Here is a 14592-nt window from a genome sequence, read left to right as displayed (position 1 = left end):
ACACTGGAATTGGACAGCAAATTCACAACATAAGAGAGGATTTCCAAATACTGACTTGGATGACAAAAAAAATCCCTGATATTTTTTATGTTTTTTTTTTTCAGAGAAATGTTTAAATTCTGGGTTTTAATTCAAGTACAGTTTCTTTTAGAATATAATAACTTTCCTGTATTGTCTTTTATCCTTCACATGTGGTGTTCATTCTTATGGATTTAAATGTTTTTGGATATATAACTCTTTACATGACATCCATTTATCGAATCGACAAATGATCACAGGAAACAATGGAAATGTTTATAATGTATTCTATTACTTGACAATCAACCCACAACTTTTACTAATAATTAACTTACCACTCGCCTATTGTTTTTATTTTTGTTTGTTTTACACAAGCAATTAAACTAATGATCCAAATGAATCCTCGTTCTTTATTTTTCAGAGGTTAGTCAAGCATGCTGGTGTGGTTGCTGGTTAGTCATTTCGTGGAATGCGACCATTGTTTGTTTGACTCTTCAGGGGAGCGGGCAGGAGGAAACTCTTGTGAACGCGCACAAGCTCACCTCGTTTCCGTGAATCGGCTCTTTTGAACTATTTGTTTCAAAGAACCTGTTCATAAACGAGTCAACCGTTCATTTACTTCGTGACGCAATTACGTCACCTGGTCGCATGTTACGCATCCAAACCATGATCCAAACGTCCCAATAAAAGTAGTTTATTAAGTTATATATATTATTACGTTTTATTAGTGTGGTTTTTAAAACCACTTTCAGCTATGGTAGGCTATTAGAAAACTGCATATTTTCATATTAGAAACGGAACATATTTTTCATTTACATTTGGCCTAAACTACTAAAATTCATTTAGTCACAAAAATGTTTCTGCATGTTTTAATAAATAATAAAACTAAACAAATAACAATCAGCCCCGAAGTTACGGACATTTTACAATCTCTGTTTCGAATACGGGTTAAATGAGTCAGTTATGGTTATTGACTCGAGACAAGCTCAGAAAAGATTCGACTCAAAAGAATGATTCAAGCAAAATCAGGCATCGCTCGGTGAGCGTGTGGTGTCTTTACGCTGTTCTACTTTGAAAAGAACGCAGTGAGTCTACTGTTCATTATTGATCAGTCTGAAGTTTAACTTTTATCACCGTGATCGCCATCTTTAGCTGAAAAGTTGTTCATCCGCGACTTTGACACTCAAGCACTCAGGTAAGTTTCATTTTGTTCCTGTTGGACTAAAAGTAGATCTGACGGTCTCAAATGGCTGAACAGCTGTTCAATTATTTGTAAGAGTTTTGCAGCTTTTTAAAGTGATCGTTCACAGTGTGAGATGGTGTTTCCGACTACCATCGATACAATAACATAATTAGTTTTAGGATGCCTCTACAAACACACTGTTTCTTTGAGTATTTGGCGACCCCAGTAACGTTACTACTAGCGTGTGTTTACTGTGCCTAAATAAGCGTCGTGTGTCTCTGAACCCTATAAGATTTGTAACAAGGAAAGTTAAATTTAAATTAAATTTCGGAAGTGAGACATGTGACTGCTGCTACAGCATTTATTTATAAGAGAAGGTCGGTTCCATAAAATGGGTTATACTGTGTGTACATTAACGTTATACATGTGTGTGTAAATATGAGATAAATAATGAAGAGTTAATTCAGGTCATTCAACTTTTAATGTTTTTTATATTAGGCCTAGTGCTAGACATTTTTTCTAACTACATCAAAAATGATTTTTTTTGACTTTCCTCATTGTCTCCACCCTTTTGTTTCCAACTTTAACACACACACACACACACACACACACACACACACACACACACACACACACACACACACACACACACACACACACACACACACACACACACACACACACACACACACACGTTGTTTTCAAGTTGTATAGGGACTTTCCATAGATATATTGACTTTTATACTGTACAACCTGTATATTATATCTCCTTACATTAACCCGACTCCTAAACCTACCAATCACAGAAAACTGAATTTTTTTTTTTTTTAAATATCACGTATATGATTTATAAGTCCTCATGGGGACCAAAAAAAGGACTCACAAGGATTTTGGATATTGCCATCTTTATGGGGACATTTTGCTCCCACAAAGGGTTTACCAGGCCACACACACCGGTTTCATTGTGGTGACATTATAAAGACATAATGATCATAACACCAACCATATTTTATTGGGCTTTCTTTGTGCAGTTTTACATTTTCAAAAACATAATTTAGTATGATGACTTATAAGCTGTTTTCCTCAGAGGGACCAAAAAAAAGTAAAGAATACAGCTATGATACACATCCTTTTAGTCATTTTTTCACTTTTTTTAAATTTTTTTAGTGTGTATCATCGCTGTATTCTTTAAGCAATTAAATTGATTTACGATACCAAAACAGGATACAAGGTGTGAGACGAGAGAGCATGGTGTAAACGACTCTGTGTACCAAAAAAAATGTCCCTAAAGATTTCAGGTATTGCCATCATTGTGGCAACATTTTGTCCCCATAACGTAAGAGGATACATGAACTACACACACATACACAGTCATTTTATGTCTGTATATTTTAGATTTTAGTTGACTATTCAATAAATAAACACCTTGTCATAACGACATTGTCATCCTTTTAACAAGTGAACTTCCAAGGATGATGTATCCTCTTAATCAATTAATTTAAACATTTTGTGTAGTGAACCAGCATTGAGAAGTCAAAATGTGTTTTTGAACAACATTTGTAATGTCAGTTTCATCTTTCATTTAAAAAAACCCCCGCATAATTGTGGCATAATTGTGACAACATAAGCAATGTATCTGAAAAATCACTATCAAACTAGAAAAGGCACCTGTACCGTGGAACGTCCCTTAAATTGTAATGTGTATTATTTTGAAAAATGGGTGTATTTGAAAAGTCCTTTGACCCAAAAAGTCTCTCACTTTAGTCAGTGTCAGTAGACTGTAATGTACAGGTTGTTGAGTGATGCTTCTGTCTCACAACCCAGTGATGTTTGTCCACATGTAATATAAATGAGGTTTACTCAATAAGTCATATGACTCTTTCACAGTCACAGGTGATACTAAAAATGTAATTGTCGACACAAGTCTTTATTTTGCTCCACATAGGTGTCCGTTCCGATACAAGTATGACTTCCACCATGACTAGCATTGTACATAGTGGTAAGTTGTGCACCTTTTCTTCTAATATAAAGAGCAAACTATAATAAGTTTCCCTCACAGACTTTGGGTGTGTCACTCATATCAAACAATGTATCAGAACAGTATATTAGCCTAGTGCAATATAATCTGTCTTGGCACCAACACAATTTATTTAACATATACGTAATACATGTACACTTTTCAATTCTGGCCTCATTTGGTGTAGTACTGAAGCATTAAATAAAATCTACGCACAGTTAATGCCTAACATCGTGCTTTGATATTTTTTTCTCTTAATCTGATTACTCCTCAACAATGCTGATCATGTTCTCCAGCTGAAATGGTTGTAATTCCACGTTTTAGTGCATGTAATCTTGACATACAGGTTTTGTGTCATCTTCAGTGTTTTTGTTTTTTTCACAGTGACAGATGTTGCCGCAAATACTACAGCTGCTACACCACAAACAGACTCGACTGTAATAGGAGGTAAATGTCAGCCAGTCTATCAGTCTAGTTTTTTATACTATAGGACACGTCAGTGCAGATCATGATATTAGACCAAACCCACTGAATTAGATTGTGTTGGACACTCCTGGAAAGCTTTTGTAGGGACAGTTTCAGATTTGCAAGGTATTGTGCAATGATATATATGGAAAAGCATCATTTCTCCAGTCTTCAGTGTCACATGATCCTTCAGAAATCATTCTAATATGCTGATTTGCTGCTTAAGAAACATTTCTTAGATTATGCTGCTTAATATTATTGTGGAAATCGTGACACTTTTTCTTAGGATTCTTTGTTGAATAAAGTAAAAAAAGAAAAAACATTGAAATATAAAAGTTTTGAAACATTATACATGACTTTACTGTCACTTTAGATCAATTGAATGCATGCTTCTGAAATAAAAGGGTAAAAATGACATTTCTTAAAGTTTACATTCAATAACTGAATTTTGTTCATTTTGAATCTGACAAATTTTGCACTTAGAAATGCATACATCCATTTATATTCACTGTATTGACTTCAGGTCAGGTTGGATTGTGTTAATAATGCTTTATTTTATCATATGAATTACGAATATGTCATAAAAATAGTTTGTTTATTATGTGATATGAAACCATTTACCAAAAACGCTGTGTGCTTTTAATTATCTTTAAGCCTTTTAGAATTGATTTTTTGGAAAAAAATTGATTATTCGATTATTTTTAATGGGGACTTTTTTCCACTTTATTATTTTTTGAGTATTAATATATCTTCATTTGTTCTATTGTCCATTGACAGCTGTTTAAAATGCGTTTTATTTTTCTTCTAGTGGTAATTGCCCTGATCCTGGTGACCCTCGCTCTCTGTGGATTCCTGTTGTACCGATACCTGTGCCACAGTAAGGGTGTTTACAGAACTGCAGGTGAGCCGGCGCCAGGAGTAGACCCAGAACAAGTCTATAATGACACCGTCACAGACAACAAGAAGGAATACTTCATCTGAACTGCTTAGCATCATAGGGATTCGACCAATGATCTGGCTAAAAATGCATGGATTGCTTCAGACATCTAAATAGTCAATGTAGAGAGGTTTATATGCAAGGACATATGGGACATAAGCCACTAGCCTGTGCTGTGAGGAAGAATGCTTAGTTGAATGGATACTGTTTGAGTTCAGTTTGAGCCATAAGTAAAAGGAGCTGTTTATCCATGATGTCAATAAGCTCACCATCGATTTTGGTATGGTAAAGTTACTCTCAGTTACTGGGACAATCTTCTTTTTTTTTTGTTATAAAATTGTTATGCCTGTACATAGTTTATAGTCCAATCCAAACTATGTATTCGCTACTTCAGCAGAAATTACACAGTTCATATGCATGAGTTATATTATCAGGTATTATTAGAAGTCTGCTTACATAAGTGGTAAATGCTAAACATTAGAGGCACCGTACAAACAAGATTTTGAGTCACTTAGAAGTCACTTAGTGTTCATTTGTGGCTTTACAAATTTCTTTTTTCTCTTTGACCATTTAGCCTGGCTTTTTATTATTTATTAATGGCAGCATTTTTTGATTTTTTTATGTTTTATAATTCAAGTTGTACAAAGCCATGCTGTAACGGTGCCAAATATAATTATCTTTTTCATTATTTGTAAAACAGACAGATGCTGATCATAATGTCAAACACATATGATACTGTATATTTTTCTGTGCAGGGTTACATTTTTATCTTAAGAAAATGAATGTAATTTATATTGGATTTTGATTCTTTTTTTATTGCACTATCAATACGTTACTGTGGTTAATGAAGATAACACCATGTCAAATACAAGTGGCATGTTAGTTCAAATTTGCTAGTAAAACTTAATTTAATTTGTCTACAAGACATCCATGCAACTATTTAAGCCTCTGAATTGTAATTTATAACAATAATCAATTTCCAAGATCTATATACGGTCTTGCTTTGGATTAAATGTGAATTTCAAGAGACATTTAGTCAAACATTTGTTGTAATCTAGAGATAAACCTTCACATAAACCAGTCAGCAGGCAAAAATTTCCACACCAAACGGTGAAAGACATATTACAACACAGATGTTCAAAATTCAAAATAGCTTTTATTCTAAATTTTGTTTTATACTTAAGGTTTAGTATAAAAAAAGTTAAGTGCACCACATTATTCACTGGAGATCATTTTGTCATGTAGCAAACTAGGAAGGACCTCGGTTCCATGATGCTGCAGTATGCATCCATTATAACCCATCACAATTATTTTATATTATATATATAGAAAAAAAAAATTAAAAGGGTTCCCTGAACTGTAGTGCCCACAAACACGTATACCATCCGTGACTGTCATGGTATTGAGGCTCAAGATAAGCAGTGTATCCGCTACATTGCATACACAAACACACGGTGGCACATGCCAAGATAAAATGCTGCGCTAAAATTGAAACAGATAAAGAGTTCTGAAGACTTTGCCCTCATGTTTTTTTTTTTGCCTTGAGTTATTTTCATAGCAAAGTAAAAATAAATGAAATGGGATTTGAATACGTAATAAAAAGTCAGGTTAGGAATAACCAGGTCAGAAGTTTCAAACTCAAATAACCAACATGAGAAGTCACGGAAAATTATATAAATGGTGCTAAGGCAATGCCAGCATACTTGGCATGTTTTTTTTTAAAAAGACATCAGAATTTTTTGCTTTTTTTCTTTATTTGCAGATAGAAAATCTACCTCAATGTTTTTTTATTCAGATGGGCAAAGCCTTTAGAACTATAGTGTCGGATACCCAGTGATGCACCTGATACACATAAAGCCTAAAAAGTAGCCCCATTTGCCAAGCTATCATGAAATTCCCTATTTTTTTTTTTGTTTCATTTTTTTTTTAACCAATCAGAAAATATATACGACAAAATGGCAAAAAAATACCAGTGAATGTATGGAGAATAAACTCAAGTGAGCATTTTTAAGCATTTCACCTCCATTATCTAGCAAAAAAAGCAGCACTTTAAATTACAGTCACATATAATACAGGTAACTGCTACAGAATTGTAGTGTCAAGCAGACTTTTGAAGAGCATTCCAGCACTGCTGGGAGTAGAAATGAGGATTTAGCAATTAAATAAATTACAAGAGCAAAAAGTGGTGGAGACAACTGCTGGTGTAACTCGGTGAGGTTTTCCTTTCATGTCAGGAAAAACATTTTAAGTCACGTTACAGATGTGATGAAAACTGTAATCCCTTGTGAAACATTAACAAATCAACACCCGAACACAAGCCGTTGTGTATGCTACTACGTATTACCGTGCTGCTTCGAAAAATCATCAATGCGGCAACAAGTGTACCTGATGCTGTTTTCGTATCTAAAAGCATATGTACAAAAGAAATCGGCACAAACAGTTCAGAATTGGTTGACAGTGCACATAAATTAATCTTGTAGTACTTCTAAAAAATGTTAACAATAACTTTTTATTAAGAACAAAATGACTGAAAAGTGCATGCAGAAACATCAAGATGCAACTAGGAAACATGTATATATTTTTCAACACAACCCCCCTACAAAATGCAGTCACAGCAGTGGTGTGCTCTACCTGGTGCGTGACACCGGCAAAGCAGTCACCGTCATCTAAATATGATATGTTTACTTATTTCAGTATGAATCTGAGTGCAGATGTACTTTGACAGAAGAAGACTTACAAAAAGCAAAAAGCTTTTAGTGCATTCTAGTCCAGATCTTTGGTACAAGCAGCTCCCCACAAACAAACAAAATGCTTGATGTGCCAAACAATTTTAAATACTGAAAATAAATCGTCTCTTGATTAAGCCCTGACCATTGTAAACAACTTTACCTTTGTGGAAATTGCTAAAGAGGTTTGTGAAGAAGCACATAGAGCTGGAACACACAAAACACACTCTAAACGGCTATATGTACAGCTCTGGGTATCCGACATAGGAGGGAAAATATTCAGAAAAAAAAAAAAAGAAAGTCCGACTTTTGTTTGTCTTGTTCGCTCTCTCTTTTACTGCATTTAGGTTCATTCTTATGTAAATTCCTTTATTTTTAAATAATGGTGCAGTTTTGGCACCTGATAATATTTATATACGCTTGCCCAAAGGTACAATACGCCACCGCTGTTTGAATTTGTAAACACACTTTCTCTTTAATTTCGAGCACCTACATCCACATTTGACAAATCTGACAAGACCTTAATAATGATAGGAATGAAAGGCTTAGATAAGCGTACTACTCAAAGAGAACGTTTCAAGTGCATAGCTACTTTACACGGATGATAAAACCGGCTTGGTGGTTCTCTTGGCATGATCTCCGGCTCAAGAAAACAACCAAAAACTAGAAAATGTACTATAAAAATGAAGTTGTAAGAGGTACGCCAGTGGCAATAAAGGTAAAAATGACCTGGTTTTCACCTTAAAAGTTGTCTTAGCCAACCAATAATTATGATGGATGACATATATGATCACTAGAAGTTCTTACAATCTTACAAATATCATGCACTTTTGAAAGCGGTTTATCGTGAATACGCAATAACTGCGCTTTGACACAATTATATCAACAGCGGAGTATTGTACCTTGAGTAAGGGGCTCTAAAATATTACATTCCATTAGATTAAATCAGTATTGTGGCTTAGCCAAGCAGCCCCAAGGGAGGCAGGCGTGGGAGAACAGGTAAAGGGAACCAGGGAGAGGGAAAGGAGGGCTTCGGTCCAGGCCCAGGGTGATGTTTACTGTTACCAGATGGTGTAACCGCCGTTGGAGCCGCCCATGAAAAAGTTGCCCTTGCGTTGTGTCATCACGACATTTGCACCTTGCATGGCCGCCATCTGAGCAGCGTTAGGGAGGTGACCAGGAGGTGGAGGCTTAAATGTAGAGACAAATATGTTAAGCAAGTACATTTTAAGCCACAGAACATTTAGTAAATAGTAATTTATAGGATCTGAGAAAAGACTGAACCTACAGGGAATTTCAAATCAATTTCCTGGAACTAAATGGTTCTCTCGAGGACAAAAGAGTACATGCAAAAAGTCAGGAGGGAAAAAACTGAAAGAAACTGGCGTTCTGTCAGTTCCGCACAACTTCCCAAATCAAAACGCTGTTGTGCGCAGGTAAGAAAGCGGTTGCCAGTGTTTCGTTTTTTTACCATAATGCTGTTTAAAGAGTGGACATAGTATGATATGGTTTTCAGTGATTATATACTCTTGCAAATCTACTGTTCTGTTAATAACCCTCTGACGATCCGACTGTCCGTGGGCGGGGAAACAAAAACTCAGAAGTATAATCTGCAAAGGCCCAGGAGCTGTCAAAACTAAAATAAACGTCAATTTCTCGGTCCACGTAACATGGAGAACGAGTAAAGATTGTTCATTTACATATAATTATATTCTATATAAATGGATATTACTTCCTGGCTAAGGTAATACTCACAGGAATGGAAGCACTGGCGCCAGGCCCGAAGCGAGCTCCAGCATCAAATCCACCTTCCATCATGACGGTAGAGCCAGGAGGGTACATGGGTCCCATTTGATAATAAGCCATTGGGACACCGGAGGCCATGGCTCCCATTGGCACAGACTGAGCATGCATGGGCATGTACATCTGAGTACCAGGGTATGCTGAGGTCATTTGGGCCATCTGTCCAGGGGCTGGGGGAGGAGCCATATACCTGGGCTGATAAACCTGTGGAATGTAAAAACCCTCAAATGTTATTTTAATGATATTTGTATGGGATAATACAATTTATATTAAAAAAAACAAACACTTGAAGCCATTTTAAAATGCAGATAAACAACAATCTGTTATGGCATAGCTAGTCCATAAATAAAAAGATATGATTAATAAAATGACTATAATAATTATTTAATTGAACATTAGTATCTTTTATTATTTCACTTCTGATGCCGTTTTGTAAAAAAAAAAAGGTCAAACTCAATCAATTCACTGAGATTAGTGGCCTCTTTTGGCTTATTGCTTCATTTTTCTCAAGTTATTTGTTACAAATCTAGCATACTGGCTAGAATACCTCTTTCCTTTGGGACTATATTAGTGATCACACCAATGCACAATGTCGTTCTGTTCATTAATAAGCACACACTGCAGTTTGGTCATCTGACGCTTTAAATGCCCGAGGTCTTTAAAGCAAGATTGATTCTGATTGGTTCTTGTCAATGTTTTTTATCATTCATCAGCTGGAAAAATTGTTGTGAAAGTCATTACTCTGTGCCGTTACCGCTTTAGTTGTGATGTGGACTCAACTATACTTTTCCATTTAGAAAGATTTTTAACTACATCTTTATCATCATAGTTCTCATCCTTGGTGTGAACGGGCCTTAATTCATCAGTTAAATTGCATTGTCTGTCCGAGTGGTGGCACTTGCATCACAACAGATGATTCATCAAAAGCAATTTCCAGAAATTATGCATTTTCTAAGAAAAGGAAGGAATCTTTAGCATGCAGTCTTGAGTAAGGGAATGTGGATTCTTCAGTGTTAAAGGCAGGGTAGGCAATTTGTTCGATTTGTGTGTGTATATATAAATATATATATATATATATAAATGCATTTAGACCATTTAACTTGCTATCAGGATGTGAAGAGAGTCGAGATATGTATATATATGTATATGTATGTGGAACGCGTAGGACCTTAAAACGTTCGTCCAATCATTGCATTCAGTCTGCATGTAATAGTTGTCCTACTGGCCTGACAACACATGTATTTCCACACCTCCGTCATCACACGTCATCATCGTGTTTCATGCTATGTAGAGTTGTAGACAGACAGTCACAATGCGCCGCAAACAAACAGCAGCTGCCTTTAATAGTTCCTCCTAAACCAAAACAACCAGCTTATGTGTTCACGCCATAACTACTGTAATTTGGACGAGATTGAAACCTGTGACGTTATACTGTTTGTGATTTGAAATGATTTGAGTTTTAATGGCAACATCATCAACACCGAAATGAATCTGCAGCAGTCAGGTGGTACAGGTGAGTGCTCTTTATGTTGTTCATGTTCATTATTATTGTAATGTTATGTGCTTTGAGACAGGAGGTTGTGCCATCTCTCGTCTCGTGAGCTAAGCAAACTCTGCTGTGTGCGTTTGTGATGTGTTTTGGAGGGTGGGATCTAATGCTTTCAAAGCTACTTTGCTATTGCTAGCCATTTAGAAAATATCCTACCCTACCTTCAAACTAATTTAAAAATATGGGTATTTCCTACTCCTTTTATACTATGAGATACTGCACATTCACATGACCAGACAGAGAGTAACTAGTACTGGTAACCTCAGAGTATGGGGGAGGGGCATCTGGATATGGAGACACCTGAGCAGGAACTTGCATAGCAGGCGGGTAAACGGATGCTGTGCTCTGCTGAGGGTAAACAGCTTGTTGTGGATATGAACCTGCATGGACACAAAGCAGAAAAACAGTCAAATCAATAACACGACAGAATCCTATGTTAATTTACTGCAAAAAGAGTAATATTTGGGTTATGTACTAAAAATATTGACCAAAAGAAACCAGTCAGCGGCTTTCTTTAGTCACTCTTGCTTTTTCATGGAATACTGCAATATTTATTATATCTGATTTATCAATGCACATCAATATTTTTTTATTCATGTGCCCTCATAATCTTTAATCAAAATAACATCTCTGCAACAACATCTCTTCTCTGATGATGATGTGTTTACTGGCGTGAGGGCAGGGCAACCTGTCACTCACATGAGATCGACCAATAGAAAAGCACAACGTTCCAACGATCCAATCAATTCCCGATGGACAAAATCAAGTCCTGCCCTCCATTTTTTCTTGTTCGAGAAGCTGTTTCACTTGGATATGTGTCACAAAAGGGAAGAAAAAACTATTGCAACTTCTGTTTCATGCCGATTTTAAACCTGATCATGAAATGTGGATTAATATAAATTCATTTAAAAAGAACACATAATCTTCAAAAAAAAAAAAAAGAATAAAGTTGTATACAAAATAGCACATTAAACTATAATACAATATACACACTTAAAATGAAACCGACAATAGAAAAATAAGATGCAGTTAGGCCAGTCTTAACTGACTGCTAAATTACAATTGGCCTATATAAGACAATAAGCATCTAAAAATGAAAACGAGAATAGAAAAATAAGAGGCGAATAGGCCCGTCTTAACTGACAGCTAAATTACAATACAAAAAATATGACAAACTGTTCTTAATACCACGGTATATTGATGAAGAACGTGTAGGTTTTATTACTTAATGATTAAACGGAGGTTGCGGACGTCTCGTTCTCTTAATGAGGTCACCTTTCTAATCACGTCATCGCGCTGTAGCAGCGAAGCTAGTTAACGTTACCCTTTAGCCGTTTTCATTCCAAAACATTAGCCAGTCCGCTGAAATCTGACATTCTCACGTAAAACATTACAGTTTCCGTCACGAGGTAGTCAATCATAAATGTTTTTGGCGCACAATCCATAAGAGTTCAGTATGTAAAGTCGTTTGTTATGTAAGTCGGTTATGACGGCTAACTCTATTGGTAGTTGCTAGGAAGCAGCTAAGCAAAATAGCAAAAGAGCGGAGTTGATCGCGTATTTACCTTTGTTGTTCATTGTTCTTCACTGTAGATAAAATATACTAGGGGATGAGAATTTCAACAGACCGAATTCTGCGTTTATTTGACAATAAATATTAGGGTTACTCAAAGTTCCTCGTCTTTCTTGCTCGTTACTTCCTTGTTTTCGTCGGGCTTTCCTTTGAGTATATTTGTGTTGGGAGGGGCTACGTCATGCCAGCGTCAGTTTTTGGACGCCACTCCCTGTTAAAGAGAAATACATGACCCACATTATGTCGGAAATGAAAGTGTCTGTATGCCCAACTTTGTACTATAAAAGTAAATGTAATACTAAGTTATATATACATTATGAATTATATTATGTTACGTTGCTTGTTTATATGTAAATAGCTGTATGAGTAGGGCAGCAGTTATCTCAAAGGGAAGTTGTCAAAAGGGTATCTAAGTAATGATTGGTATTCGAGCGAAAAATCCAGTTATCTGTTTTCTCTTGCAGTGGTTTTATGTTGTTTTCAAATTCAAAGGCATAGTTCAAATGGCTCTTAAATAACAAAAATATATTGTAATAGCTGTTGGGTAAACAAGTAAGCATAATAAAACGACACTAGCATATTCAGTCAAGAGTCAATGATATTATGAAGATAGATTTTAACTGAAAGGTTGAACTGTGATTTCAGGTTAAAGGTATTATTCATAAATGTAAAGCAAGGGCAAGTTTTATGTGTAATTTATTCATCAGTTTTGGTTTTCCATTAACACTTTTCTTGGTCACCCTACTTTATTGGCATTTATGGTTCCATGAAGTTGCTTTGACATCCATGGAACCTTTTCACTGCATGCACAAAAGCTTCTGTGGAAAAGGGCTCTTTGGATTACTGTGAAAGCGGCCAAAACTAAATACTTTTCACATCATTGTCATAGACAATATGACATTCTGTTATAAATCCCTCTGTTGACTTTCACTTTGATGAGCCAGTTATAGATTGTGAACATTTTCTTAGCTACTTAACAATAAAATCTGATATATCAGACAGCTTATTGTCCCCTCAGATTGAGATCCCTCTCTCCCTCCCTAAAAAAAGAAAAAAAAAATCTAAACTTTAAACCAATTTCTAAACTCTCTTCAACAATTTAACCAATTAAAACCTATGTCCTGTCCTATGGCAAAGCAGAGCAGAGGTTTCATTAAGATCTTTTAATTTAATTGCAATATTCAACCCAATAAATTACAAATTAGAGTTTGAATATTGGTAATCCAAATTCTGCACCTGTCTTATAAAATTTTTATATTTGGCTGCTCACCCCTTGTAAAATCTAAATATACATTTACACTCCTTGTCGGACCTGCATCTGTGTTGAAATAGGGCAGGGCTTTGTTAAGGACCGTTCGATTGCCTTTTAACTGCAATGTATACATTTTTGTTTTATATTAGATTTCTATCTGCTCTCTCTAATAGTTGAGGCCTGTATTGGATGTGAACCTAATTACAGATTCGTCTGTATTCAGCAATCCCAGTTTCCCTTTGAGCTCCATGGCAATATGCTGCTAATGCATGCAAATGGAAGTGTTTGCCAGCTGGCTTGGCAACGGAGGAAAGACACGGAGTGTATGCAGAGACACGGTGTCTCTTTAAGGTTGTTCATACAAAAAATAAAATAAAAAGGAATGTGCCTAAATCAGTAACAATCAGTATGATTTTGATTTTTTTGGGATTAAAAAAAGAAGCCCATTAAAGTGCAACATTTCAACTTGAATGTATCTAGTGGTTTGCATAAAGCTTTCTCACAGATTCATGTATACAATTCAATAGATGCACTTGCTTGCAATTCCCCGAAATGTTCTTGGGTTGAAGCCAAACTCTTTTTCTTTAGCATTCTATTTCTTTATTCAGTTGTGTTTCTGTTCCTCATTTGAAAGTCACTTTGAATAAAAGCACCATAGAGCAAGTTTGAATAATTGTAAATAACAACTTGATTGTCTGTTTTGTTTTGTTTATTTATTTAGCGTTAAATCACGTCCTCTAAAGCATTAAAAAAAGCTAAAAACTGCACAGATGTACAATGACATGAATATTAATATAAGCGTGATAAAGTGATTATTATTTTCATTATTATAATTATAAACAATAGTAATAAATAATATTAAATTGATCCCGTTATTATTAGCAATACTTTTATTAAATAATAGTAAGATTTTTTTAACATTAGAGCATAAGCTCACAATATAGCACTATTATAATTTTTGAATCGTGCATTGAACTGCAGTAACACGCTGTACTGTCCCTTTAAGACGGCCATCACTCCAGTTCTGTCGAGCCAGCGCCATTTTTTCAATGCAAGACTCGGCCTGCAT

General features: G+C 35.6%; 2 protein-coding genes across 3 annotated transcripts; one reads left to right on the top strand and one right to left on the bottom strand.

Moving 5' to 3' along the window:
• Window positions 1–1030: 1030 nt before the first annotated feature.
• Window positions 1031–4924, top strand: smagp (small cell adhesion glycoprotein). Of its 2 annotated transcripts, none has more exons than XM_089124582.1 (4): window positions 1031–1103; window positions 3147–3200; window positions 3603–3665; window positions 4492–4814. In XM_089124582.1, exons 2-4 carry the CDS (start codon window positions 3167–3169, stop codon window positions 4662–4664), a joined length of 270 nt encoding a protein of 89 aa, XP_088980708.1. In that variant the 5' UTR covers window positions 1031–1103; window positions 3147–3166; the 3' UTR covers window positions 4665–4814. The 2 variants fall into 2 exon arrangements, with proteins under 2 accessions (XP_088980708.1, XP_088980707.1); XM_089124581.1 differs by having other exon boundaries at window positions 1073–1213; window positions 4492–4924.
• A 3155-nt stretch (window positions 4925–8079) lies between these two features.
• Window positions 8080–12424, bottom strand: dazap2 (DAZ associated protein 2). Its single transcript, XM_039652969.2, has 4 exons — window positions 12264–12424; window positions 10960–11078; window positions 9102–9353; window positions 8080–8536 (listed from the first exon to the last, which is right to left on the bottom strand). The coding sequence occupies exons 1-4, from the start codon at window positions 12274–12276 to the stop codon at window positions 8408–8410; spliced, it is 513 nt and encodes a 170-aa protein (XP_039508903.1). The 5' UTR covers window positions 12277–12424; the 3' UTR covers window positions 8080–8407.
• Between the last annotated feature and the right edge of the window lie 2168 nt (window positions 12425–14592).

The sequence above is a fragment of the Pimephales promelas genome, chromosome 20 (genome assembly GCF_988280905.1).
Source record: "Pimephales promelas chromosome 20, fPimPro1.hap1.1, whole genome shotgun sequence".
Lineage (NCBI taxonomy): Eukaryota > Metazoa > Chordata > Actinopteri > Cypriniformes > Leuciscidae > Pimephales > Pimephales promelas.
The sequence above is the reverse complement of the archived record's forward strand: the minus strand, read 5'-3'. Positions and strand labels throughout refer to the sequence as shown.

Bases quoted from the DNA above. Each gene is read 5' to 3' on its own strand.
- smagp (XM_089124581.1), top strand. From the start codon at position 3,167: ATGACTTCCACCATGACTAGCATTGTACATAGTG. The intron at 3,201-3,602 runs GTAAGTTGTGCA...TTTTTTTCACAG, and splicing joins GACTAGCATTGTACATAGTG to TGACAGATGTTGCCGCAAAT. The intron at 3,666-4,491 runs GTAAATGTCAGC...TTTTTCTTCTAG, and splicing joins AGACTCGACTGTAATAGGAG to TGGTAATTGCCCTGATCCTG.
- dazap2 (XM_039652969.2), bottom strand. The intron at 9,354-10,959 runs GTTACCAGTACT...TACATTCCACAG, and splicing joins CCCCTCCCCCATACTCTGAG to GTTTATCAGCCCAGGTATAT. The intron at 8,537-9,101 runs GTGAGTATTACC...TCTACATTTAAG, and splicing joins GCGCCAGTGCTTCCATTCCT to CCTCCACCTCCTGGTCACCT.